The sequence below is a fragment of the Nicotiana tabacum genome, chromosome 22, assembly GCF_000715075.1.
Source record: "Nicotiana tabacum cultivar K326 chromosome 22, ASM71507v2, whole genome shotgun sequence".
Taxonomy (NCBI): domain Eukaryota; kingdom Viridiplantae; phylum Streptophyta; class Magnoliopsida; order Solanales; family Solanaceae; genus Nicotiana; species Nicotiana tabacum.
This window is the reverse complement of record NC_134101.1, coordinates 111,198,576-111,226,212: the sequence shown is the minus strand read 5'-3', so window position 1 is coordinate 111,226,212 and position 27,637 is coordinate 111,198,576. Positions and strand designations below refer to the sequence as shown.

Below are 27,637 nucleotides of genomic sequence, written 5' to 3'. Positions count from 1 at the left end.
ACGATAGTCCCGGAGCTAATTTCGTCATCTTCGACTGATGACCCCAAATTTGCAAGGGCATCGACCTCACTGTTCTGCTCTCAAGGTACATGCTGTAGTGTCTATTCTTTAAACCGGTGTAGGGTTACCTGTAGTTTGTCCAAGTACCTCTGCATTTAATCTTCTCGAACCTCGAAGGTCTTGTTGACTTGGTCAACCACAAGTAGGGAATCGAACCTGGCCTCGATGACCTCTGCTCCCAAACTTTTAGCCAGATCGAGACCTGCAATCATGGCCTCATACTCGGCCTCATTGTTAGTCAACTTAGGGGTTTTGATGGATTGTCTAATTGTACTGCCTATGGGTGGCTTCAAAACGATGCCTAGCCCAGGACCCTTTCACATTTGAAGCGCCATCTGTGAAAAGGGTCCACACTCCCGAGGATGTTCCCGATTTAAGCAATAGTTCCTTTTTGATCTCGGGTACGAGGGCAGACGTAAAGTTGGCCATGAGGTCTGCTAAGATTTTAGACTTGATGGTCGTTCGGGGTTGATACTCGATATCATACCCACTAATTTCGATGGCCCATTTGGCCAGTCGGCCCGAGAGTTCGGGCTTGTGTAAAATGTTGCGAAGGGGTTAAATGGTTACAACATAAATTAGGTGACATTGAAAATACCGTTTTAATTTCCTAGAGGCGCTTATTAGAGTAAGCGCTAATTTTTCTAAGTGTGGGTACCGGGTCTCGGCTTCACCTAAAGTTCGGCTAACATAGTAAACAAGAAATTGCGTACCTTGCTCCTCTCAAATTAGGACATCACTTACCGCAACGTCCGATACTGCCAAATATAAGTAAAGTTGCTCGTAAGAAATTGTTCTTCTTTTTGAGCAGTGAGAAGAACCTGTGACTTCGATCCGAAGACCTCGAGATGAACTGGCCTAAGACGGATATCCCCCATGTTAATCTTTGTACGGCCTTAACTCTATCCACGACTGTGATATCTTCTATTGCTTTGATTTTATCGGGATTGATCTTGGTTCCCTGATTTGACACCATAAAGTTGAGGAACTTGCCCGAACTGACCCCGAATGCGCATTTCTCGGGATTGAGCTTCATGTTGTATTTTCTCAATATGTTGAAGGTATCCTGCAAATGTGTCAAATGGACCTCTTCGCGTAGAGACTTAACTAGCATGCCATCAATATAAACCTCCATTGATTTACCTATTTATTCTTCGAATATTCGGTTTACTAGGCATTGATAGGTAGCACCAGCATTTTTTAGTCCAAACGACATTACATTATATCAATAAGTACCATACTTAGTAATAAACAAAGTCTTTTCCTGATCCTCCTAGCTCATTTATATTTGGTTGTGCCAGGAGTAGGCATCGAGAAAGCTGAGGATCTCGTGGTCGGCCGTGGCATCGATTATGCAATCGATATTCAGCAAAGGAAAGGAGTCTTTAGGGTATGCTTTGTTTAAGTCTTTGTAGTCTACGCATATTCTTAGCTTATTCCCTTTCTTGGGGACTATAACTACGTTTGCTAACCATTTGGGATATTTTACTTCCCGGATAGATCCTATTTTGAGAAGTTTGGTTACCCCATCCTTGATGAATGCATGCTTTACCTCGGATTGTAGCCTTCTCTTTTGCTTTATCGGTCTGAACTTTGGGTCCAAGCTCAATCGATGAGTGTTAATCTCTGGTGGGATCCCTGTCATGTCAAGGTGGGACCAAGCAAAACAATCCATATTTTTAATAAGGAATTTAATGAGTTTTTCCCTGAGCTCGGGAGTTAACCCCGTGCCCATGTATACCTTTCGATCGGGCAGATGCTTGATTAGTACGACTTAATCCAGCTCTTCAACCGTTGACTTCGTGGCATCAGAATCATTAATGATTACGAAGGTTCGAGGTATCATATAATCATCATCCTCGAAAATTTTCTGCTGTTCTGATCTGGTCGAGGCCAGCGACTGTAGTTTCTATTTGACTTCTTTCTTTTCCTTTGATTCTGGTCCCTTTGTTGATATTAGTGCTGATACTGGTATTACCTCATCAATTGCAAATATCTCTTTGGCTGCTGGTTGGTCGCCGTACATCGTTTTGATTCCTTCTGATGTTGGGAATTTTAAGTCTTGATGAAGCGTTGAAGGTACATCCCTCATATTATGGATCCAAGGTCTTCCAAGCAGCGCGTTGTACCTCATATCACCTTTGATTACATGGAACTTCGTTTCTTGGATAGTTCCGGCCATGTTTACTGGCAAAATGATTTCCTTTTTGGTGGTTTCACTCGCCATGTTGAAGTCGTTAAGTACTCCAGCTGTAGGTATGATTTGATCTTGGAGGGCGAGTTGCTCTACAACCCTTGATCGAATAATATTTTCCAAGATACCTGGATCAACCAACACACGATTAACTTGAATTTTATTCATAAGGATAGATGTTACCAGTGCGTCGTTGTGAGGTTGTTCGATCCCTTTTGCATCCTCATCATTGAAAGACAAGGTATCTTCTGTTAAGTAGTCCTGGGTAAGCTTCTTCCTTGTGATTGTAACTTTAGTGCATTTAAATATTGGGCCCAGAGGAATATCGACCCCACCAACGATCATATTAATTACGTGTTGTGGTTCCTCCTGCTCGTTTTTCCTGTTTGCATCCCTGTCTCTGAAATGATTTTTAGCTCGATCACTCAAGAACTCTCGAAGATGACCTTAATTGCCTGCAGTCTTCGATTTTGTGACCATGGGTTCCATGGTATTTGCATATTTGATTAGGGTTTCTTTGAGCTGGGTTGGACTGTAAGGGTCTGGGCTATCTAGTATCTTTGATCTGTCCAATGGCTGATACAATACCCTACGCATCGACGCTGAAGTTGTATTCTGATAATCATGGCGCTTCTTTGGGCTCAACATGTTTATCGAAGCCGCTCTTACTCAAGAGCCCTCGGGAGTTTTGTCCTCGATCATTCCTTCGATCATGATTACGTCCTGGTCCATTGTTTCTATGATCTGCGTTGTATGGTCGGTACCAGTCTCTGTTTGATCGGGGCTCTCTGTCTATGTCTCTTTGAATCCTGCCTTCGAATCTATTTGGATAAACGGAATCGGAAGGGGCTCCTAACTGATCATCCTTGACTCTAATCTTTGACTGGTATTGGTTATGTACACCGGCTCAGGTCACATCTAGATATTCAATCAAATTCTGTTTAAGTTGTCGCGATGCTATCGAACTTCTCTCGTTCAAACCTTCAGTGAAGGCTTGGACAACCCAATCATCGGTGACCGGGGGTAGGTCCATGCGTTCCATATGGAACCAAGATACAAATTCCCTTAGCATTTCGTTGTCCTTTTGTCTTACTTTGAAGAGGTCCGATTTCCTAGTCGCGACCTTTATTGATCCGGCGTGTGCCTTAATGAACAAATCAGCAAGGATGGCGAAGGAATCGATGGAATTGAGCGACAAATTGTGGTACCATATCATTGCCCTCTTCGATAAAGTTTCTCCAAAAAATTTCAATAGAACAAATTCAATTTCATCATCTTCTAAGTCATTTTCTTTTATTGCGCATGTATAAGAAGTGACGTGCTCATTAGGATCAGTGGTTCCATTGTACTTGGAAATTTTTGCATACAGAATTTCTTCAGAATGGGCTTCGGAGTCGCACTTGGCGGGAAAGGCTTTTGTATGAACTTCTTCAAATCAAAACCCTTTAAAATCGGGGGTGCCCCCGGTATTTGATCCACCCGTGAGTTGTGTGTTTCTACCTTTTTATCCTTAGCCTCAATTTTATTTTCTCCTGATTCGATCCGTTTATTTAGATCTTCGAACATTTTCATGATGACGGGGTCAGTTCCTGATCCGTTATTGTTCGATTTTTCCGGTATAGGCTCGATCCTGTGAATAACTTCCTGTGATGCATCGAGTTTGATTCTGCTTGGTGCTCGATTCTTATTTTGGAGCAAGCTGCAAAGTCTGCAACATTTCAAATATCATTCGAAGGCTAATCTCGCCTTCTTCACCACTATGTGCGTCTTGATCGGCTGCCCGGGCGTCTCTGCGGACGCTATTTTCTGGGTCGGCGCCTAAATTTTCATGAATCGCAATACGAGAATTGACATCGACTGGATCTACGGCCTGTGGTCCATCGGGATCGATTGGAGGTACTCCGTTTTCCGGGGCGACTATGTGCTCGTTCTCGCCATGAAGACCAAGGCCGGTGTCTGTGTGAGTGGGCACTGCTTGAGAGTTTGACATGTTGATTCCTGAAATCAAAGACACTTACAAGAACAAGTGTAAAAACAATGTGTGTTATGAGGATTAATACTAGGCAATCACTATTATCCTTATCCCCACGGTGGGCGCCAAACTGTTTACCCTAGAAATTGGATAACAATTAAACTTATAATGTTGTTTTAAGGATATGTGATCTCACCTAATACCAATTGATAAACGTAAAAATAAGTGATGGAAATTGACAACAATATAAAGCTAACCAGCGTTTGGACAGAGCCCTCGAGCTTGAATACCCTCGAGCTAGTTATGCTAGAACGATTAAAATTCAACAAGTTGATAAACAAGAGAATGTAAATTAAAGAGAGAATGTTGTATTGCTTTTATCTGTGTCCATGTAAGGTGATTACAAAGAGATCGGAATCCTCTTTATATAGTAGAAGAATCCTATCTATGGTACAATTCTAATTACGGAAGTAAATCCCATTATTGGCATAAATAGCCACCCTTAATTTGATATGTTCCAGGATTTTCGCCGTGATCTTCGACCGGTTACGGATACCTCGCCTTTCCGTTATTGCGCTTCATCCGAAGTCATATTTGGTCTCGATCGCTGTTGGCCTCGACCTCGGCGAGCACCTCGATTCTCGAGCCTGATACCTTGTCTTCGTGCCCTGGCCTGATCCATTACGAGACGGACCCTTGATGTGATTCCCTGGTCTCGATTAAATGGCAAAAGCGGGCATGCCCTATTATAACCGTACACAATATGTGTTAACAAAATAAATACAAATTTCGAGTTCAAATTTTGAATCATTAGACTAATAAACCCATTAAGGTTTCAGTCATATGAGAAACCTTCAATGATCCTTTGTATAACTTAAAATAAACGAAGCTGAGGTTTGCTCTTTGCAGCACGGAGAGACGAAATTGAAGGGGAATGGAGAGTGGACAAGACGGGAGTCAATAATAGTACGAACTTCACGTGGGAGGGCAGTGTGATATGAAAGAGAATAGACATCACTTTGCCCCCACCAATACCACTATAATCGTCGAGTTCCTCTTTTTATCTTCTTTTCTTTCCCCCCTCACGAGATAAAATTACCAACACATCACGTTCCAATCCAATTACTATTGCTTATCCCATACGGATGATTCGAATTCTTAAATAGTATTTCTTTCGGTCCAAAATAAATATTTATTTATATAATTAAGAAAAAATTTAATTTATTTTTTCAAAATTTCTAAAAAATATTTTACTCCTCACATTAATAGCCCGTTTGGCCAAACTTCTAAAATCAACTTATTTTGAGAAGCGCTTTTCTCAAAAGTACTTTTAAAAAAAGTGCTTTTGGTGAGAAGTAATTTGTGTTTAGAAAAATACTTTTGAACAGTAATTAATGTTTGACCAAGTTTTTAAAAACTGTTTCTAAGTGTATTTTTCTCAAAAGTGCTTCTTAGAAAAGTGCTTTTGGAGAGAACCTACTTTTTTCTGCTTCTACAAAACTCAAAAACACTTTTTTCCTTTCAAAAGTTTGGCCAAACATTGGCCAAAAAAGCACTTTTGGCCTAAAAAATAGCTTGGCCAAACATGCTATATTATGCTGTAACATTTAATTAAGAATAATTTAGTTATATTAACTATTTTTATTTAGAATTTAATATTTTCTTAATGAGTGTGCCCAAAGCAAATTGGTCACGTGTGGTGGACGCGAAGGACAAGTACAGTAGCCCAAACATGAATGCACCAGACAACAGTAGCATTTAATTTATTAATTTTTAATCTTACATTTGCCACGTGGCCAAGTTTCAAACATGAACTCTCAGCCACTGCTTTTCTTGACGCCATTTCCCCATATCCGCACATATTTCCACCTCAGAATATTAATCTAATAAAATACCCAAATATTATTAAAAAATTCACTGCAGAATAAGAAATTTTATTTTGCCCAATCAAAGCAATGGGTTGGGTCAAACCAACATAGACCTTTTTTTTTTATCAAACAAAACCAGATAGTAGTTCTTTTTTGCTAGCATATTCCATTTTCACGAAAATTTATAATCCACCATATTACTCACAACTAGTACTAGTATAAAATTGTCACAACCCCATTTCTAAATTCAACCCAAAGTTCAATCTCTTTTCAGCTTACTACTCTGGTAGAACTTCCCAAAGGTCAAATCTCTTTTAGGGTTATCAATCCATTTCTTTTTCCATGTTAAACCAAGAAAAGTTGTGAGAAAAAATGGCTTCTGGAAGTAGAACAAAGCATTCTCATCAGTCAGGTCAAGGTCAAGTTCAAGCTCAATCTTCAGGCACAAGTAATGTTAATTACAAAGATTCAATAAGCAAAGCCATAGCACAGTACACGGCTGATGCTAGGCTTCATGCTGTGTTTGAACAATCTGGTGAGTCTGGCAAGTCTTTTGATTATTCACAGTCTATTAAAACTACTACACAATCTGTTGTTCCTGAACAGCAAATTACTGCTTATTTGACTAAAATCCAAAGAGGGGGTCATATTCAGCCTTTTGGTTGTATGATAGCTGTAGATGAGGCTAGTTTTCGTGTTATTGCTTACAGCGAAAATGCGTGCGAAATGCTTAGTCTAACTCCACAATCAGTTCCAAGCCTTGAGCGGCCTGAGATCCTCACTGTTGGAACTGATGTTAGGACCCTTTTTACTCCTTCTAGCTCTGTTTTGCTAGAAAGAGCATTTGGGGCGCGCGAGATCACTTTGCTGAATCCTATTTGGATTCATTCCAAGAATTCTGGCAAGCCATTTTACGCAATTTTGCATAGGGTTGATGTCGGGATTGTAATTGATTTGGAGCCTGCTAGAACAGAGGACCCTGCTTTATCCATTGCTGGCGCAGTGCAGTCACAAAAACTTGCTGTGAGGGCTATTTCTCATTTGCAATCACTTCCTGGTGGGGATGTTAAGCTTTTGTGTGATACTGTGGTTGAGAGTGTGAGGGAGTTAACTGGGTATGATCGGGTTATGGTATATAAATTTCATGAGGATGAGCACGGGGAGGTAGTGGCTGAGAGCAAAAGACCAGATTTAGAGCCCTATATTGGTTTGCATTATCCTGCTACCGACATTCCTCAAGCTTCGCGGTTTTTGTTTAAGCAGAACAGGGTAAGAATGATTGTGGACTGCCATGCCACCCCTGTGCGGGTTGTTCAGGATGAATCACTGATGCAGCCTTTATGTTTAGTTGGTTCCACACTTAGAGCCCCTCATGGTTGCCACGCGCAGTACATGGCAAATATGGGGTCTATTGCGTCATTAACACTAGCAGTTATTATCAATGGAAACGATGAGGAAGCTGTTGGGGGCCGAAGTTCAATGAGGCTGTGGGGCTTGGTTGTTGGACACCATACTTCTGCTAGGTGCATTCCATTCCCTCTTCGGTATGCCTGTGAATTCCTTATGCAGGCCTTTGGACTCCAATTGAACATGGAGTTGCAACTGGCATCACAGTTGTCTGAGAAACATGTTTTGAGGACACAAACACTGTTATGTGACATGCTCCTTCGAGACTCACCTACGGGGATTGTTATCCAGAGCCCCAGTATTATGGACCTTGTGAAGTGCGATGGCGCTGCTCTGTACTGCCAGGGGAAGTACTATCCATTAGGCGTTACACCAACTGAAGCTCAGATAAAGGACATTGTGGAGTGGTTATTGACTTACCATGGGGACTCAACAGGTTTAAGTACTGACAGTTTGGCTGATGCAGGATATCCTGGGGCAGCTTTGCTTGGTGATGCAGTTTGTGGTATGGCTGTTGCTTATATAACTTCTAAAGATTTCTTATTTTGGTTTCGCTCCCATACAGCGAAAGAGATAAAGTGGGGTGGTGCAAAGCATCATCCTGAAGACAAGGATGACGGGCAGAGAATGCATCCACGTTCTTCCTTCAAGGCATTTCTGGAAGTTGTTAAAAGCCGGAGCTTACCATGGGAAAATGCAGAAATGGATGCAATTCACTCTCTGCAGCTTATTCTGCGAGATTCATTTAAGGATGCCGAGGCAAGTAATTCTAAGGCTGTTGTGCATGCTCAGCTTGGGGAAATGGAGTTGCAAGGGATAGATGAACTGAGTTCTGTTGCCAGAGAAATGGTTAGATTGATAGAGACTGCAACTGCTCCCATATTTGCTGTTGATGTCGATGGTTGCATAAATGGGTGGAATGCAAAGGTCGCTGAATTGACAGATTTATCTGTTGAAGAAGCAATGGGGAAGTCCTTGGTTCATGATCTTGTGCATAAAGAGTCACAGGAGACTGCTGAAAAGCTTCTCTTCAATGCTCTGAGAGGTCATAATTGTCTATTTATTGCTTCTTCATTTCCAAATGATATCACAGTTTTGTTAGTTGTGGAGTTCCTTTGCGTTACATGAGTGGTGCAGTCTTACCTTTGCTCTTCTTTGTATTTGAAAATTGGGAGCGAAGAAATCATGGGCTTTTAGTGATTTTCTTTACTCTGAATCCTGAAATCATGCAAAGAAATTTGGTTGACATATGTTCACTTAATCTTGTTGAATTTGTCCGCTGAAGCATGAAGTCTTGTTTTTTGTGTGTTGGGGGTGGAGGGTCAGGGCATTGGGTGCGGCTAAATGGAGAGGTATTATGCACAAAACCAAGTGAATCAATCAACTAGCTCTCAATCCCAAACTAGTTGGAATCGACTTAGATGAACCTTCATATCCATTCCACTCTACTTGTGCCATTTTTTAGAAGTTTATTCTGATCCTTACTTTTCTTGGTAGAGTTTGTCTAGAACAAGTACACTTTAACCGAATGTGCCCTTAAGCATAATCTGGCATTTTGGATGCGTTCAAATTTTATTGATTTCCATAGTCCCACTTTTACTGCAAAACAATTAGTACATATGTGGTTATGAGGATTGACTTGCGGATAACATTCAGGATCACATGTTCACCTTTGGCACCAGAGAATTTTAGCCTGTCACCGAGCTGTTAACTTCTTTCCTGCATCACGTTGCATCTGTTTTTCAAATTTGATACTTTAATTTCTATTATTAGACAACAATGATGGTTTCTGTTATTAGACAACAATAACGATTTAATACCAAACATTTTGAAGATTACCATAGTTTTGATTAGACTAAGCATCTTCGAACAGTGCCATGTCTTAAGCTACCCAACATGGATGCTTGAGAAATAATCTAGAGTTTGATTACAAAATCTTTATGAACTTCTGTACAAGCTTTCTATGATTATCAGGTTATAGCTTTCTGTTTCTTTGCAGGTCAGTTTCAATTTTTAGTTTTCATTTTTGGTAAATCTTAGGTGATTTGGTATTACCTTAATCTCATCGTCATGGCAGTAAATATGCCTATCTGAATTCTGAAGTGAAAACGTACATGTACAGATTTAGGTTAATTCCTGATTGTAGAGAACCTTCTCTCTGTATTCTGTGTGTAGGTTGACTCTTGCATAGTTTGTAACTGAAATAATTGGTAGCAACCCGGCTCCTTTCCTACTCAATTTTGCTGCAACAGACAACTAAAAGGAAATGAAACTAATATTGTAGCCTACTACTGCAGGCGAAGAAGATAAAAATGTAGAAATAAAGTTAAGGACATTTGGATCTGAGCAACTGAAGAAGGCTGTTTTTGTGGTGGTTAATGCTTGCTCTAGCAAAGATTACACAAACAACATTGTTGGTGTTTGTTTTGTTGGCCAGGATGTTACTGGGCAAAAAGTTGTAATGGACAAGTTTATTCACATCCAAGGTGATTACAAGGCCATTGTGCACAGTCCCAATCCTCTGATCCCACCCATATTTGCGTCAGATGAGAACACTTGTTGCTCTGAGTGGAACACTGCCATGGAAAAGCTCACTGGTTGGTCTAGAGGGGAGATCATTGGAAAAATGTTAGTTGGTGAGACTTTTGGAAGTTGTTGCCGTCTCAAGGGTCCAGATGCCATGACAAAGTTCATGATCGTGTTGCATAATGCAATTGGAGGCCAGGAAACGGACAAGTTTCCATTTTCCTTTTTTGACCGTAATGGGAAATATGTGCAAGCTCTTTTGACTGCGAACAAGAGAGTCAATATGGAGGGCCAGATTATCGGGGCTTTCTGTTTCATACAGATAGCCAGTCCTGAATTGCAGCAAGCTCTAAGAGTTCAAAGGCAACAGGACAAGAAGTGTTATTCTCAGATGAAAGAGTTGGCATACCTTTGTCAGGAAATAAAGAGTCCTTTGAATGGTATACGCTTTACAAATTCATTGTTGGAGGCGACAGATTTGACAGAAAACCAGAAGCAGTATCTGGAGACAAGTACTGCTTGTGAGAGGCAGATGTCTAAGATCATAAGGGATGTTGACCTGGAAAACATTGAGGATGGGTAAGTCTGTTTTGTTCAATTGTGCTTGTTAATAAGCTTTTTTGAAATTCATACTTCCTCCGTTTCATTTTATGTGGCGGTATTTGACTGGGAACGAAATTTAAGAAAGAAAAAAAAGACTTTTCAGAATATGTGGACCTGTGGTCTTAAACATGCCATGACATATATGTGGCTATAAAAGCAATGTCATTAAGGGTAGAATGAGAATTTTAAAGTTAAATTGTTTCCAAATGTAGAAAGGATCTTTAGTTAAGAGTGCCACATAAAATGGAATAGAGGGAGTATCTCTTTATCCATGATATATTATATATTCTAGTGTACCTCTGGAGCCAAAATAAATGCGGGAGCTTCTTTTAGATGAACGATAGGCTGAAATTGACTTTATAGTATGAGCTATGGTGCAGATGTTTTACTATGATTTCAGGTGATAGTTCACCTGGAAAGATGCATATCTTATCTCAGTTGTGATCTGGCAGTTGAGGTCCTAATGATGAAAGTATCGAAGCTACTCTCCTATGATCCCATTCTTATAGCATGTGTTACATTATACTTTGATGTCTAGAATTTTGGAACGAAGACTAGCTGGACTGCAATGTTGACTCAGATTTAACTTGAACAAATTGAAGTTAAGCAATCTGGACTAGCTGAATGAGCAATGGTTTCTGTCTAATAGTAGATTTTCTTTTGAATATCTAGGGTAGATGCATAAGGTATGCACTTCTTATTGCAACCTAGTTTCTCAGCGACACACAAACACATTTCGTATTTGCAAGCTAGACTAGTTTCTCGGCACAAACACAAGTTGGTTTTTGAGAGCTATTTCCTGCATATTGTCTAGACCATGTGAAGTTTAAAAATTTTGAATTTTTTTTATATTGTTGTTCTGTGGGGTGCGGGAGGGAATTATGGCATGTATTTCAATTTGTTAGAGTGGGTTAGGGTCCCACATTGGTTGGAGAATGGGCTGCTGGTCTCCTTATATGGACTTGGGCAATCCTCCCCTTAGGAACTAGCTTCGGGGTGGAGTTAGGCCAAAGATCCATATTTCACATGGTATCAGAGTCAGGTCTATTCCCGTTTGGTCCCCGTGTTATATTGTCCATGCTCCAGTTGGCAGTCTGGGTGTGCGAGGGGGTGTTAGAGTGGGTTAGAGTCCCACATTGGTTAGAGAATGGGTTGGTGGTCTCCTTAGTGCCGGCTCAATGCACAAGCCACTAAGGCAAGTGCTTTAGGCCCCCACTAGCTTAGAGGCCCCATTTCCTGATAGGTTGACTAGTTGTATAGTTACTTTTTTTTAATAAAAAATATTGAATTAAGATAAGAAGTACAAAATTTTGATCAAAAAAAGGAAAAAATTTCGGGGTTTATTAATAATGTGACTTGACTGAGGAAAATGGGTAATAAAATCAAGGAAAATAGGTAATCCAGATCATTACCTTAAGTGTGAATGTTAGCCTTTTTTTTTTTTTGGGTCATTTACATTTAACATTCGTGGGGTATATATATCCCAAATTATGCTTCCCTTTACTTTTTCGTTCACACAAGAACTATTCATTTACTCTCTTTTTTTCATTCTTTTACAAAATCTATTATTTTGTAAGAAATCAAGGATTGAAGTGCATTGGAAAAAGTTTGCATATCTTCTTTGTTCAATCTCGGACTTCAGCGGTGCAACAAGATTTGAAGCAGTGAATTACCAACATCTACAATCATGTTCTATTGCTACTTTTATATTCTTTTTTATATTTTTACTTGTGTGTGTGTGTGTTTATATATATATATATATATATATATATATATATATATATATATATATATATTATTTATTATATATATATATATATTACAATATATATTATTTATTGTAATTAAGTTTGTAAACTAGAAAATGTGAATCAGATTACTCAAAACGCCAAAAAATAGAAGAATTGCAAAACTTAATACAATCTCACAGAGGAGTTTTAGATAAATTTTTAGCAATCGATCAAAAACTAAGTCAAAAATAGTTCATGTAAGAGTTGCCTCAGCCGGAAGAAGTTTTTTAAAATTAAATTTATTAAAATCTTATTTAAGATCAACAATGTCTCAAGAAAGATCAAATGTATTGGCTTTATTATCAATTATAAAAGAATTAAAAGAAAAAATCGATTATAAGAAAATAATTAATCATTTTGCATCTAAAAGAGCTAGAAAAAATAGATTTCACATAAAATTGTATATGAAGATTTTTTTAAAAAAAAATGTAAGGCCCTATATTGAAGTTTGGCTTTAGGTCACCAAATCTGTTGAGCCGCTCCTGGATCTCTTTCTATGGACTTGGACAATAGTTTTGGGGTTGAGTAAGTCCCAAAGTCCATATCTTCATACAATTCTATGTAGAATTAGCAACCTTTTTCCTCGCATAATTTGACTTATCTTTGATCTTCTAACAGTTCTCTGACCCTTGAGAAAGAAGAATTTTTTCTTGGGAGTGTAATAGATGCTGTTGTTAGCCAAGTGATGTTATTGCTGAGGGAAAGAAGTGTGCAATTAATCAGGGATATTCCAGAGGAAATTAAGACATTAACAGTACATGGTGATCAAGTGAGAATTCAACAGGTCTTGGCAGATTTCTTGCTTAACATGGTACGGTATGCACCATCACCTGATGGGTGGGTAGAGATCCAACTTCAGCCAAATATGAAGCAAATATCTGATGAAGTAACTGTTGTGCATATTGAATTCAGGTACATTCTATAATTTACTCTTCCTTTATTTTATTTAATTGTTCCACTGGCAGATGCGCTGTAGTAAATAATAACTCTCGTCTTTATCATGCAACCTTGATTTCTTAAATGGTTCTTGAAGTGGAAGCTGTCATTTGAATGCCATCTACTGCCTATTTGAGTCCTTCCTTTCAGGGCTGTTTTCTGTAGGCTACTTAGTTGATTATATTTCTGATTGCTCCAGCAGGCATGTTGAAATATGAGATTTATGACCCAATGAATTTTAATGTAACGTTAAGAGAAGTATAAATTTCATGTATGTTTAGACACATGACTATTTACAGTAGGGGCTACAACATTCAAGCTTAAGTGGAAGGTGCATTTTGGACTTGCACCTTTTCTCTACATATAGCTTTTACCCTTCTGTCTCTCTTCATACGCCATCTCTTATTCATTTGTATCATAACTGCCTTCTTCTATTGCCTTTCATTGACTTATAGACAACAACGTTGGTGGCCTTCATAACTAAGATACTATTATCTCAACCCAGAGATAGGAATTAGCAGGAGCATAGCCTTAATCTTTTGATTTTGAAGTTTAATCTTACATACTTTTTCATGGTGTTTGTGTGGTACTTAATAGCCAAACATTTTTCATTAGAGATGTAAAATATATCCCCAATCAAGTACTTCTGCAGGGTTTGTGTTTATTAGCATCCTAGGTATCACTTTATTAGCTTTCTTGGGGGTTGACTTGGGCCAAAATGGACCCCCAAACATATTCGTCCTGCCAGTGTTTTACTGCATTCTAGGTTGCACTTTGTTTTTTCTAGAGTTTAACTCTGGCCTTGGATCGGAAAATTGAGTTGTAGTGGTTTTAAAGTTTCAGCAGTTGCGCGCTCTTTGGTGTGCTATACTACCTTAACTAGTAAATATTCTCTCTTTTTCCTTTCGTGTTTTTGGTATAGGATTGTATGCCCTGGTGAAGGGCTTCCTCCTGAATTGGTTCAAGACATGTTCCACAGCAGTCGGTGGGTAACCAAGGAAGGCCTAGGGCTGAGCATGTGCAGAAAAATCTTAAAGCTTATGAATGGAGAAATCCAGTATATCAGAGAATCAGAAAGATGTTATTTCCTGATCATCCTTGACCTACCAATGACCGGCAGAGGTTCAAAGAGTGTTGGCTAGGCTAACAGGAGTAATAGATTAACCTGTAATATCTCGTAAAATTGGAATAAGTGCAAGCTGTTGAAATTCTGGTAATGCCTCTTATCCTTTAATGGAACTTGACACAGGGTTACACAAGAGAGCAAGTATGGGGGACTAATCGGCATCATGCTAATAGTTTTGAACGAGCCGTTTCATACATTTTGTGACTTCTGTTTGCTGGCATCTTTTACCACTCCTACCTAGTATTGACATAAAAATGCTGCTTTGAAGCTTAAGCAATGGACTAAGTTGCACGAGAGCTGTTGCACCTTATAGCATGCTTTTTTGCCAAGGTTAATACTTGACAGAGTAAATGGCTAATTGCCAAATAATTAGAATATAGTTAGCATTATTAAAGAAATTTCCATGATTAATTGATCCCTAAGCTGTTCTGGGTAGCATCTATTCTGAAGAATTGTAACAAGTATATTGCTGTATAATATGTATTAAAAGGTCCCTGCGAAATAAATATCATCGTTTCCAGTTGCCAGGCAGAATTAGTGTCCTCCACTTTGTATGTAGGATTTCCGCACTTTTATGTAACATGAATATGCTGACAATCTTATATGAGTAAATTCCTCTTGCCAGGAATGGGCATCCTTTTAGTTAAATAGCCAATGATTTCCCCTACAATCAAGAGTGGGTTTGTTCAGCTTCCACCATTTATTTTGTTGTTTGTTTGTATTTTTCTTAAAATCGATGGCTTGTACACATGGCGATTTAGCATCTTGTACTTTAGCGAGTTCCCTAGTGCACAAATTCATTCTTTTCACTTTCTTATCTAGGTCGGTGGCTGGTAAATTCAGCAGATCTTCTTTCCATTTCTGGAAATAAGTTAATGAATTTGGAAATGGTCTTGGCTATCCTACCCTCCAATATTGCATTCTTCATTCTGAACATTGTATTGTATGTATGTGTATGCGCGTGCAGGGATGGCAATGGGGCGGGGCAGGTTTAGACACATGGGATGTTGTGCGGGGAGGGGTGGGTCGAAATAAGAAAATTTAAATCTATGCGGGTACGATGCAGGTTTAAAAATTTCATCAAAGGAGGAAACACAATTTTTTGCCTTCTGAAAATGAAATGTAACAACCCAGCCGGTCGTTTTAAGTATTTTAGCCCCGATCCCCTAATTTATACTTCCCCTATATTATATTGTGGTTACGTGACTCGCCGGGGTGTTTGGTTTTGGTTTTGGGTGAGTTTCGGGGTAAAATGGGACACATATTCCCTAAGTTGGAAGTTTAAGTTGTAGGAGTTGACCGCAGTTTGACTTGCATGAAGACGACTCCAGAATAAAGTTTTGATGGTTCTAATAGCTCTGTATGGTGATTTTGGTCTAAGGAGCGCGTCCGAATGTTGATTTGGAGGTCCATAGGCCATTTCGGCATAAATTGGCGAAAGTTGAAAAGTTGGAGGATTTTGGAAAGTTTGACCGGGAATTGACTTTATTGATATCAGAGTCGGATCTCGATTCCGAAAGTTGGAATAAGTACGTAATGCCATTTATGACTTGTGTGCAAAATTTGGTGTCAATCAGAGTTGTTTTGGTATGAATCGACATTAGTTTTGGAAATTCAGAAGTTCATAAGTTCTTAGGCTTGAGTCGATGCACAATTCGTGATTCTAGTGTTGGTTGATGTGATTTGATGCTTCGAGCATGTTCGTATGATGTTTTAGGACTTGTTGGTATGCTTGGTTGCGGCCTCGGTGGCCTCGGGTGTAATTTGGACCATGTTCGACGCATTTCGGATCATCGAGGAGTTACTGAATCTGGTGCTTCTAGTGTCCTTCTATGCGATCACGAATGGATTAATGCGATTGCGAAGGGTAATTGGGCATTGGGGAGAATTTATTCTATGCGATCGCTTGAAATGGCCTGCGATCGCGGAAGGCTGGGTTCCAGTGAATCGGGAATGCGTGAAAGTAGTCGCGTTCACAAAAAAGAAATGGCGAAGCTGGGGTTGAGGTAGTTGTGCTATGCGATCGCGTAGCCTGTGATGCGAACACGATGTTGAGGCAGTGTATGTATCCGCATTCGCGAGTGCTTTTACGCGATCGCGGAGGGTAAATTTGAGCTGGGCAAAAATTGTCTTACGCTATCGCGATGTGTAAATAACTGGGTAGCACAACTTAAGTTTCAAAATCGAGGGTTTATTTCATAATTCACAATTTAATTTTGGGAGCTCGGTTGGAGGCGATTCTTGGAGAGATTTTCAAAGGAGTGATTGGGGTAAGTGATTCTTACTTAGTTTTGGTTAAATTTCATGATTATATCTTTGATTTGATCATTTAATTAGGGATTTGGGTTGAAAAATCGGGGGGAAATGAAGGAAACTTCTTAGGCAAAATTTTGGGGATTTGAGTAAGATTTTAGTATCGGATTTGTGTAATTGTTGCATGGTTGGACTCGATATCGAATGAGTGTTCGCTTTTATAATTTTGATCGGGTTCCGAGACGCAGGCCCAGGTTGACTTTTTGGGCCTTTTTCAATTCTTTGCTAAGATCATAATTTCATTAATTAAATTAGTTTCCTACAGTTATATTTATAGTATATAATTGTTTTGGCTAGATTCGAGCCGTTCAGAGTTGGAAAATTGAGGGAAAGGCCTTCTAGTTGATTGACTTAGCGTGGTTTGAGGTAAGTGACTTGTTTAACCTTGTGTGGAAAATTCCCCTTTTGGATTTGGTACTGTTGTGATAATTTGTAATATGTGAAGGCCGTATACGCAAGGTGACGAGTGTGTACACGAGCTAAATATTGAAATTCCGATTTTAGCTACGTAGTTTCCTTTTCATGCTTTAATTGAGTTACTTTAGCTTGTTATAGTCACCATGTTTAGTATAATTTCACATGTCTACTTGTCTAATCTCTTATTTGCAACTTGTACTACATGTTTAGTTGAATTACTTGCTTTTTTAATTCCGCATTCATTATTTAATTGTGGAATTCTTTACTTGAAATTGTTATCCTTGAAATGTCTTGCTGTTGAGTTTTGTGTTGAGTTGCAAAGGCCGTGGTTTCTATTAAGGCAAGGTGTAAGTTGTGAAATATCATTTTATTTAGTTGTTATGTTTTGTCATTCGTGTTATTTTTGAGATGATTGTTTGGCTGTTTGCACGAGGTTTCTGCCGTGCTGTTGTTATTATTGACATGCATGCAGTGGTATAAAGTCTGGGTGTTGAAACACATGCGGTGAGATAAGGTGGGTTTGATACGCATGGCTAGTAGGGTAACTACTAGAAGCCATGCGGTGTGATAAAGTGGGCTAAAACGCGGGGTGCTATTTAGGAAAAAATAATTTTCAAAACTTAATGTAAAGGCTCCCGCAGTAATATAAGGAAAGACTATGAGTTACCTTTATATTTTGGGACTACGAGGTGGTACCTCGGTAGGGCCCCCTGTATTCTTTATTTGTTGTACTTGTCTTGGTTGCTTGTTTCCTTATCATGTATATCCTTGTTTCCTTCCGTGTTTTATTAACTGTCTTGATTCTGTGTTGTTAACCTTCCGTAAATGCCTTATTGTTTCATTCCCTTTGTCATTATCATTATATCGTTACATCTTCTGTCTTGTTTCTTATTATCTATAGTAAGGCTTTGACCTGACTTCGTCATTACTCTACCGAGGTTAGACTTGGCACTTATTGGGTACCGTTATGGTGTACTCATACTACGCTTCTGCACATGTTTTTGTGCAGACCTAGATACATTTTATCAGTCCCGGTACTAGCGCGTTGAGCTTGATTTTGGAGACTTCAAAGTACACATGTCCGTGTCTGCTGGCCTTGGAGTCCCCTTCTATCCCTTTCTTCCTTATTTCTTTACACTTGTATAGATAGTGATGTATAAGATTGTTCAGCACTGTATCTAGAGCTTCTGACTTATAACTCACCAGGTTTTTAGGAGTTCTACGCATTGGGTTTATAGTTTCTATTTATGATATTTTGGAGTTTTGAAATTCTAAGTTTTATTTGAATGTTTTCACATGTTGTTAGACTTACCTAGTCTTAGAAACTATGTGCCGTCACTACATTCTACATAGGGAATTTGGGGTCCTGACAAGTTGGTATCAGAGCTCTAGGTTCATAGGTATTATGAGTCACAAACAGGTTTAGTAGAGTCTCGCGGATCCGGTACGGAGATGTCCGTACTTATCTTCGGGAGGCTATGGAACCGTTAGGAAAAACTTCACTTCTAAATTTCTATCGTTCTATTCTCTCACAGATGGTGAGGACACATACAGCTGGATCAGATGACCAAACACCCATGCCCTCTGCTAGAGCCGCAAGAGGCCGGGGCCGGGGTAGAGGCCGAGGACGTCCATGTGGTGCAACCATATCACTTGCATGAGATGCTACAAAGGAGCCACCAGTAGCTCCAGTTGGAGAGCAGGCACTTGAGGTGCCTGTTACTGTACCAGCTCTCCAGGAGACTCTTGCCTAGTTTCTGAGCATGTTGAGTACCTTATCTCAAGCAAGGTTAATCCCACTTGCTCCTTCCACATCTCAGGCCGGGGGAGGAGCACAGACTCCCGCCACCCGTATCCTAGAGCAGCGGGTCCATGTTGACCAAGTCCCAAAGGTCATACCAGTACAGCCGGTCGCCCCAGTTCAACCCGAGGTTAGGGCAGTAGTTTCTAAGGGAAAGCAGCTCAGGCTTGAGAGGTACAAGAAGTACCACCCTCCTACATTCAGCGGTTTGGCGTCAGAGGATGCCCAGGGTTTTCTTGAGGAGTGCCATAGTATCCTCCGTACTATGGGTATTGTGGAGTCTAGTGGGGTTGCTTTCACTACGTTCCAGCTTAAGGGAGAGGCTTATCAGTGGTGGCGAGCATATGAGTTGGGTAGTTCGACCGAGAAAGCTTCACTCACTTGACTCAGTTCTCAGATATGTTCTTGAGGGGGGTTTGTTCCCCAGAGTCTCAGAGATGCATGTCGCACAGAGTCTGAGCAATTGTGCCAGGGTTCTATGACCGTGTCGGAGTATGCGGCCCAGTTCAGCAATTTGGCTAGGCATGCACCAGCCTTTGTTACTATTGTTAGAGAGCGAGTTTGTCGATTTATCAAGGGGCTCAACCCCGATATCAGATTTAGCATGGCCCGAGAGTTGGAGATGGACATCGCATACCAGCAGGTAGTGGGGATCGCTAGGAGATTGGAGGGTATGTGGACGAGAGAGAGAGAGAGAGAGAGAGAGAGAGAGAGAGAGAGAGAGAGAGAGAGAGAGAGAGAGAGAGAGAGAGAGGAAAGAGAGGACAAGAGGCCTCGAGATTCTGGCACATATAGTGGTACTCATGCCCTAGTTGCAACTCGTCATGGTAGGGGCTATGTGTTTCGCCCTGTTCATTCAGTAGTTCCAGCTTCCAGCGGTATTCCGGCCACTCCTAGGCCTCATGCTCCCTATTATGCATCGTTATTGTCTAGTGCACCTCCTACACGGGGTGCTTTCAGCGGTCAGTCCAGCCGATCAGGCCCGAGCCAGCCATAACAACCACGTCCTCCGAGAGCTTGTTTTGAGTGTGGTGACACTCGTCATATAGTGAGGGATTTCCCCAAACTTAGGAGGGGTGAACCTCCACAGACTACTATGGCTCTACATGTTCCGTCGGGTCCTTAGGCCATGGGTTACCGCACCAGTTGCCACTCCACCTGCAACCAGCTCAAGGTGGAGGTCGAGCAGGTAGAGGTCGCCCTAGACGGGGAGGCCATGCCAGATATTATGCTCTTTCTGCTAGGACGGAGGCAGTTGCATCCGACTCAGTCATCACAGGTATTGTTCCGGTCTGTCATAGAGATGCGTCAGTCTTATTTGATCCAGGCTCCACTTATTTATATGTGTCATCTTATTTTGCTCTGTATTTGGGTGCATCCCGCGATTCTTTGAGTTCTCTTGTCTATGTGTCCACACCTGTGGGAGATTCTATTGTTGTTGACTGTGTGTATCGGTCATGTTTAGTTGTTCTTGGTAGTTTTGAGACCAGAGCCGATCTATTGTTGCTCAGTATGGTAGACTTTGATATTATTTTGGGCATGGACTGGTTGTCGCCTTATCATGTTATTCTTGATTATCATGCCAAGACTGTGACTCTGGCTATGTCAGGATTACCACGGTTAGAGTGGAGAGGTGCTTTAGATTATGTTCCTAGTAGGATTATCTCATTTCTAAAGGCTCAGCGTATGGTTGAGAAGGGGTGTAATGCTTATCTAGCCTTCGTGAGGGATGTTAGTGTTGACGTTCCTACCATGAAGTCAGTTCCGGTAGTGAGGGATTATCCTGACGTATTTCCAGTGGATCTTTCGGCCATGCCGCTCTGTTACATTCCATGTTCTCGTACGTGAGAGTACGTCAAGTCAATTGACATAAGCTCAGAAATGAGATCGTCTTTGAAAGTACATAATGTAAGTTAAAGGTTACAAATATTTAAGATCATGAATACCACGTACAAAGAGGGTTGGAAGGCTTAGAAACTAAACGAATTGAAAAAATAAGTTTCGTCGAAAGTCGATAAGTTTGGAATGTTATAACATGCACTTTGGGGTGAGAGTAGGGTGTTATGTCATTTGGGAATTGTCTGCAAAATTTGAGCTTATTCCGGGTTGATTTAATATGTTTTAGCACGCGTTTTGGAAGTTGAAAGATTCAAAGTTTATTAAGATCGATTTGAGGTGCGATTCATGGTTTTGATGTTGTTATGCGTGATTTGAGGCCTCGAATAAGTCCATGTAATATTATGGGACTTGTTGGTATGTTCGGACGGGGTCCTGAGGGGTCGGGTGAGTTTTAGATAGGTTTGGGTTGTGTTGCGTTCGTTTTTCTAATGATTTCGACGTCGTTTTATCAAACATAAATGGTACCACATTAAGCAAATGGGCTCCAATTTCTGTTTTGATTGAATCATTAGATATGTATCGTAATTTTGGAACCATAGCAACTGGAATCATCAAGTTTCAAGGAATTTATGGTCATTTTACTCAGAATAGGTTTCCAGATTTTTTTCTAGATTAATTACGAAATTGCCATGAAATTCGTATTTAAAAATCTACACTATTTTCAAATATTGAAACCAACATATCTCCTTCATTATAAGGTCAAATGGAGTGATTCAAAAGCCTAAATTTACTGAAATTTCACAAGGAATTCATTGGAGGTATCAAAAGCAAAATTTTGGGATCTTTTGGAACAAGAAACGAGATAGAACAACTGGGCAAAAATATTTAATAACGAGGGTTTTTCATTTGGTCATATTTGGAGCTATAGAGCTCGGATTGAGATGATTTTTGAAGGACTGGGGTACGTGTTATCTACTCGGTTTTGATAATATTTCATGAATCTATCCTCATTTGTGGCATTTGATTGATGATTTCAAAAGAGAAATTGGGGAGTTTTGTCAAAAAATTTATAAAGTGAATTTGAGTTTTGAACATCGATTCGGAGTTGTATTTGAGTGAAACTAGTATGGTTGGACTCGTAATTGAATGTGTTATCAGATTTTATGTATTTCATCAGATTTGGAGGTGCGGGCCCAAGTTTGAATTTTTGGTTGACTTTGAGCTTTTGATTAAAAATTCCACTTTTATCAATTGAGTTTGTTTCCTTTGGAATTATTTGATATTCTTGAGTTGCTTTTGAATAGTTTCAAGCCGTTCGAAGTTTGGTACTAAGGCTATATTGTGGGCTGGGACCAGCCCGGAACCGCCCCGGGACCGCGAGACCACGGACCAAATGGGCCGGTTCAAACGGTTCTTGGAGTCCACTATGGGCGGGTCCTCCAAGTTGAGACCGCGAGCGGGACCAGCAGGCGGGCCTGGGCCAGTTCAACCGGGCCCAACGGGCCCAACGACTATTTTTATTTTTTTTTAAAAATGGCCAACGGTTGGAAGTTTAAAAACTAACCGTTGGCCTGCCATTTTAGCCGTTTGGCTTTTTAAAAAATAGCCATTTGGCCCCCAAACTTTGTTTTAACCCCAAACTTTTTATAATTATACTTTTTCCCTATTCTCAACTATAAATACCCCCTGATTCTTTTATTTTTACTCACAAAATTATCAATCTCTCTCAATCTCTCTCTAATTTTCTTCTATAATTGCTTACTTTATTATTGCAATTTGTGAAAAATTATGAAGTTGGTGAATTGAAGTATTCAAGTCTTCAACGATATACATTTTTCAAGAAGTTGTTCGTCAATTCGGTAAACTCGTTCCAACTCTTAAGTTTTAATATTATAGTTTTGTTTGTATAATTATAATTAATATGGACTTTTCTTTGAAAAAAAATATTTGGTGGTAAGGGTAAGGGAAACTCTAAAATTGATGAATCTAGTCGCCAAGCTACTACTCCTCCCCCGGCTCCCCGACCCAGACCTGTTACCCGTCCTCCTCCACCTGTTATTCTTGATAGGGATAACCCTTGTTTTCAATTTTTCGATAGTCAATTTTGCCATGGTCCTCACTTTTGGTATACAAATATTTATAGGGCTTTATCACTTTCAGATGAGGAATTTGCTACACTTGCAGATGCAAAAGCCTCAATTAAAATAAATGCTCAAACAATTTATATTGCTTATCAACTTGCCTTAGATCATATTAGACCAAATATTCTAACTCCTACTTCGTTTAGTTCGCAATCATCTAAAAGAACTGCGTGCCTAAAAGCACTTAGTTCTTGGACAAAGTTCAGGGGTTCTCAAGGTGATAATATTGGTGATAGTTCACAACTAAATGAGTTTCAAGTTTATTTGTCGCAGGGACTTGAATCAGAGAATCCCGACGGCTCCTTTGATGTTTTGGAATGGTGGAAGGACAAAGATAAACACTATCCGATTTTTTCAAGGATGACTCGAGATATTTTAAGCGTTCAAGATTCAACAGTGGCGCGCTTTCAGTCAAGCGAGACTTCAAATTGGTGATCATAGAGCATCTATGAGGGAGAGCTTGAAAAAATCAGTACTCTTCAGAGATTGGATCCGTTCAGAAAGAAGAAATTTCGGACTTGATGAATCACAACCGGAGATAGACAAAGCTTATGAAGAAATGCTAGCGGAACTTGTGCAGGATGCTGCTTCGCTCGGAAGCGGTGATGAACAAGCTTCTTTTCCGCCACTACCAACGGAAATTCCTCCGGACCTTGAAGGATTTATGAAATTTGTTAGAGATAATACATAGACTAATATGTAACTTGTATTTTGACACATCTTCATTAGTTTTTTTCCTTTTAATGGTGGTATTAGTACCTTGTTGTGCTCATTCCATTGGGGGGAGGAAGACTAAGAAAGATATTGCCATTTTTTGTTAATGTCATAATAATAAAAATTATAAGGCATTCCCTTGAATATTCTTTGCAATTTATTTTGTGTTTAAATTTGAATAGAAGATTTAAGTCATAATTATATATATATATATATAAGGCTCTCTTTCTGATGTTAATGTACTCGATGCATTGACTTTAAATGTGAAAATGCATGGTTATAATTATGCGCCTGGTTATGAACTTATATGTTTATCTTATAGAATCTATTTCAAATTATTGTCACTTTGAATCCTCGATGTAAGTTATACGATACATCGGATCAGACTATATTGGTGGAAACCAATTTTGTGAAGTCTAAGGTCACAACAAGGAGACCTATTAAGTGGGAAGAAATTAATTTCCCAACTACTTGGACTTTAAATTCGGTTATATCCCCAAGTCAGATCACTAACGACTTGTCAAACAATGAATTTTCGCATGTTACTCAAAATCCGGATGGTAGGATTTGTATTCAATTTGATGATAAGTCTACTATTTATAATAGACATTCATTTTCTAATCATAGACTCTTACCTGCTATTCAACTTATTTCTCCTGTTGAACCAGTCTATGGACCAGCCCGAAATCGTGCAGCCTCCTTACACACAATTTCTACAAAAATTAGTGGTAAGCCGGTTGAAAGGGTTAAAGTTAACCCTCAAACAAATATTGTTCAAGATAATGATATTCCTTCTGTATCCAAAATGGATTTCGACCCCAATGATACTTAATGATTCCACATCAAATTGATTTTAGCCCGGGGTCGCGGGCAAGAAAATATATTCAAAAAGATTTTTTTACTGATAAATGGAAGCAGTTTAAAACTTGGTTTTTCGACGCTTATAGCAAATATGATTTAAATAATATTTCTCAAGAGTTTTATGAAACTTGTGCTTTGCATAATCAAATTATGTATTTTGTTCCGTAGTTTATAACAAATTATTTACCGCTTTATATAAAGATTTTAGAAAGATCTTATAAAGGGGTGTGGTAATATTGTTAAAGCTATATACCCTTCTCAAGTGCCTTTTATTTTACCTAATAATATTGGTATCACGTTTATTGCCTTCCAAAAATTTATTGATGAAAATGTTGCAGCAGTCAGCATCACAGAAATTAATAAATTGATTTCTCAAAACAATTATTTGGGGTTATATGTAAAAATTTTGGGTGAACATATAAGTTCTCTTGACAAAAAACTTGATGAATTGACTGTTTTGATAAAAGAAATGGGTACTAACAAAAGGACAACTGATATTGCCTCTACTTCAGGAAGTAAATCAGATGCTCAAACTGTTCTTACTCATGTTCAAAGACCTCCTGAGATTCAAGATTTTAAATTTAAATCCTTTAATGATTTAGAAGAACTTCTTGATAAAAAGCTTTCTGGTTTAAGTATCAAACCAGTTGATTTATCAAAAATTTTTGCTGATAGAATTGAGATTATTTCTGATTATAAAAATGAAATGTGGTCAGAGTTTAATAAACTCAAGGGTTTAATTAAACCCAATAGTAAGTATGCAGACAAACCCAGAATGCAGACTTACTATTATTCCCGTCCTACTCCTCAAGATGTGTTAATAGAAGAACGCGATTGGAATCGACTAATACGTCTTACAGCGGTTCCGAAATTTATGAAAGGAATCTTGAATGTTTAACTGATAGACAATTAACTATTCTTGTACATAGAATGCTTATGTACGCAACTATCTGTAAAAGTGTTAAAAATACAGATAGAACTATTTGCAAAATGATTATTGCAGGCTTTACTGGCCAACTTCGTGGCTGGTGGGATAACTATTTATCTATTGAGGAAAAAGCTTTGGTTATTAATGCAATAGCCACTGACGAGGGAGTTGATAACTTAGGCATGGGTCTAGTAAAAAATAGAGAAGATGCTGTTTATACTCTTGTCCTTACGATTCTAGAACATTTCAATGGTAGATTTACCAATCAACATGAGACTGTCCGTACTCTGCTAAATGGTCTTAGATGTAAGACCCTTAGTGAATTCAGATGATATAAAGATACGTTTATGAGTAGGGTTATGGAACTACCCGAAAATAAATATGAGCATTGGAAAGCTAAGTTTATAGATGGCCTTCCCTCTTTATTTGCTGAGAGAGTAAGAAAAGCATTAAGGGGTAGTTACAGTGAAATTCCGTATAAGAATTATACCTATGGCAAACTTATAGGAGTTTGTACACAAGAAGGATTAAACTTGTGTAATGAGCTGAAACTATCTAGACAACTTAAGATAGATAAGCTTAAAGAGAGATCTCAATTAGGAGATTTCTGTACCCAGTTCGGTCTACCCAAAACTTCCACCCAGAGTAGGAAAAAGAAAAATAGATATCATAGATATCCTAACCCTGATAACCCTTATAAGAAAAAGAGATCTAGATATAGATCCAAAGAAGAGCGTGATTCTAGAAAAACCCATCGTAGGACTACTAGATTTACGAAGAATAGGTCTAAGCGAGATCTTGCTGACATTAAGTGCTACAAATGCGGAAAATTTGGCCATATAGCTCCAAATTGTAAGCTTCAAAAGCTGAAAACCTTAGAACTAGAAGACGAGTTACGTGATAAGGTTTATAGTTTGTTGTGCACTTCTGGATCAGAATCTAATTATAATTCTGAGACTGATTCTGAAGCTGAAGTTGATTTATTTGATTTATCTGATAGTGATAAAAATATTGATAATATTTGTACTGCTTGTAAAGTTGATACTTGTACCTGTGATGATGATGAATTTTATAAATTACAATCTCAATTTCAAGATTTGAATATGAAAACTATTACATCTGATAATGTAATAGATCTTTTAAAAGAAGTTACTGATGAAAAACTTCGTGAAAAAAATTATTAATTTGGCTGCAAGTTCTAGTTCTAGTAGTTCAAAACCTTTTGAAAAACAAAAGAACGAATTACGCCTTATTCTTTGTCTGAAATTAATAAACGTCTTCATAAGACCAATACACCAAGCAGAGATGCTTCTTTTGATGACTTAAAAGTCGAAATTGAAAATTTGAAAAGAGATATTAAGTCTCTTAAACAAAATCAAATGATTTATGATCACCGAATTACTCAAATTGAGAAAAATAATTCTCTAATTGATTTTTTGACTAAAGGAATTTCTGAATTTCAAATGACAAAGGAAAAGGAATTTCTGATTTCTATGATAGTAAAAATCCGATTGATGAAAAACCTGACATGTTTTTAGGTATGATGCAAATTGTTACTGCTCATAAATGGTACATTAAATGTATTATTTTGATTGATAATAATTTTTCTATAACTGATATAGCCATGATTGATAGTGGAACTGATGTAAGTTGCATTCAGGAAGGGCTAATATCCACTAAATATTTTCAGAAAACCACCCATTTTGTTAAGTCTACTTTTGGTCATGCTTTAGATTTCAAGTATAAACTACCGAATACTCATATTTGCCAAAATAAGGTCTGTATTCCTCACTTCTTTTTTTTTTTGTAAAAAACCAGTTATACCCTCCTATTATACTTGGAAATCCTTTTATTAATGCTATTTATCCTTTTATTAGCATAGACTCGAAAGGTTTTACTGCTACTTATCAGGATAAAAAGATAATTTATTCTTTTGTTACAGATTCCGTAACTAGAGATATTAATACTCTGATTAATATGAAGCAGAGACATATTGATTCCTTGCAATTATAAGTATTGAGTATGAATATATTCGATACTTTACAATCTGCTAAAGTTCAGCAAAAGATTTAATTGATTGCTGAACAAATGGCTGTTGATATATGTGCCGATCATCCTAGCACCTTTTGGAATCGGAAAAG

General features: G+C 38.7%; 1 protein-coding gene across 2 annotated transcripts; it reads left to right on the top strand.

Annotated features, from left to right (window-relative positions):
* Positions 1-6,145: 6,145 nt before the first annotated feature.
* Positions 6,146-15,130, top strand: LOC107778992 (phytochrome B-like). 2 transcript variants are annotated; one of them, XR_012705079.1, is made up of 5 exons: positions 6,219-8,546; positions 9,799-10,606; positions 12,879-12,945; positions 13,039-13,332; positions 14,279-15,013. XR_012705079.1 is itself a non-coding variant. In XM_016599323.2 (4 exons), the coding sequence occupies exons 1-4, from the start codon at positions 6,467-6,469 to the stop codon at positions 14,496-14,498; spliced, it is 3,402 nt and encodes a 1,133-aa protein (XP_016454809.1). In that variant the 5' UTR covers positions 6,146-6,466; the 3' UTR covers positions 14,499-15,130. The 2 variants fall into 2 exon arrangements, 1 of the variants encoding a protein (XP_016454809.1); XM_016599323.2 differs by lacking the exon at positions 12,879-12,945 and having other exon boundaries at positions 6,146-8,546; positions 14,279-15,130.
* The last annotated feature ends 12,507 nt before the right edge of the window (positions 15,131-27,637 follow it).

Excerpts from the sequence above, each read along its gene's own strand:
- LOC107778992 (XM_016599323.2), top strand. The coding sequence starts at position 6,467 with ATGGCTTCTGGAAGTAGAACAAAGCATTCTCATCAGTCAGGTCAAGGT. Across the intron at positions 8,547-9,798 it reads TCTCTTCAATGCTCTGAGAG|GCGAAGAAGATAAAAATGTA; the intron begins GTCATAATTGTC and ends CTACTACTGCAG. Across the intron at positions 13,333-14,278 it reads GTTGTGCATATTGAATTCAG|GATTGTATGCCCTGGTGAAG; the intron begins GTACATTCTATA and ends TTTTTGGTATAG.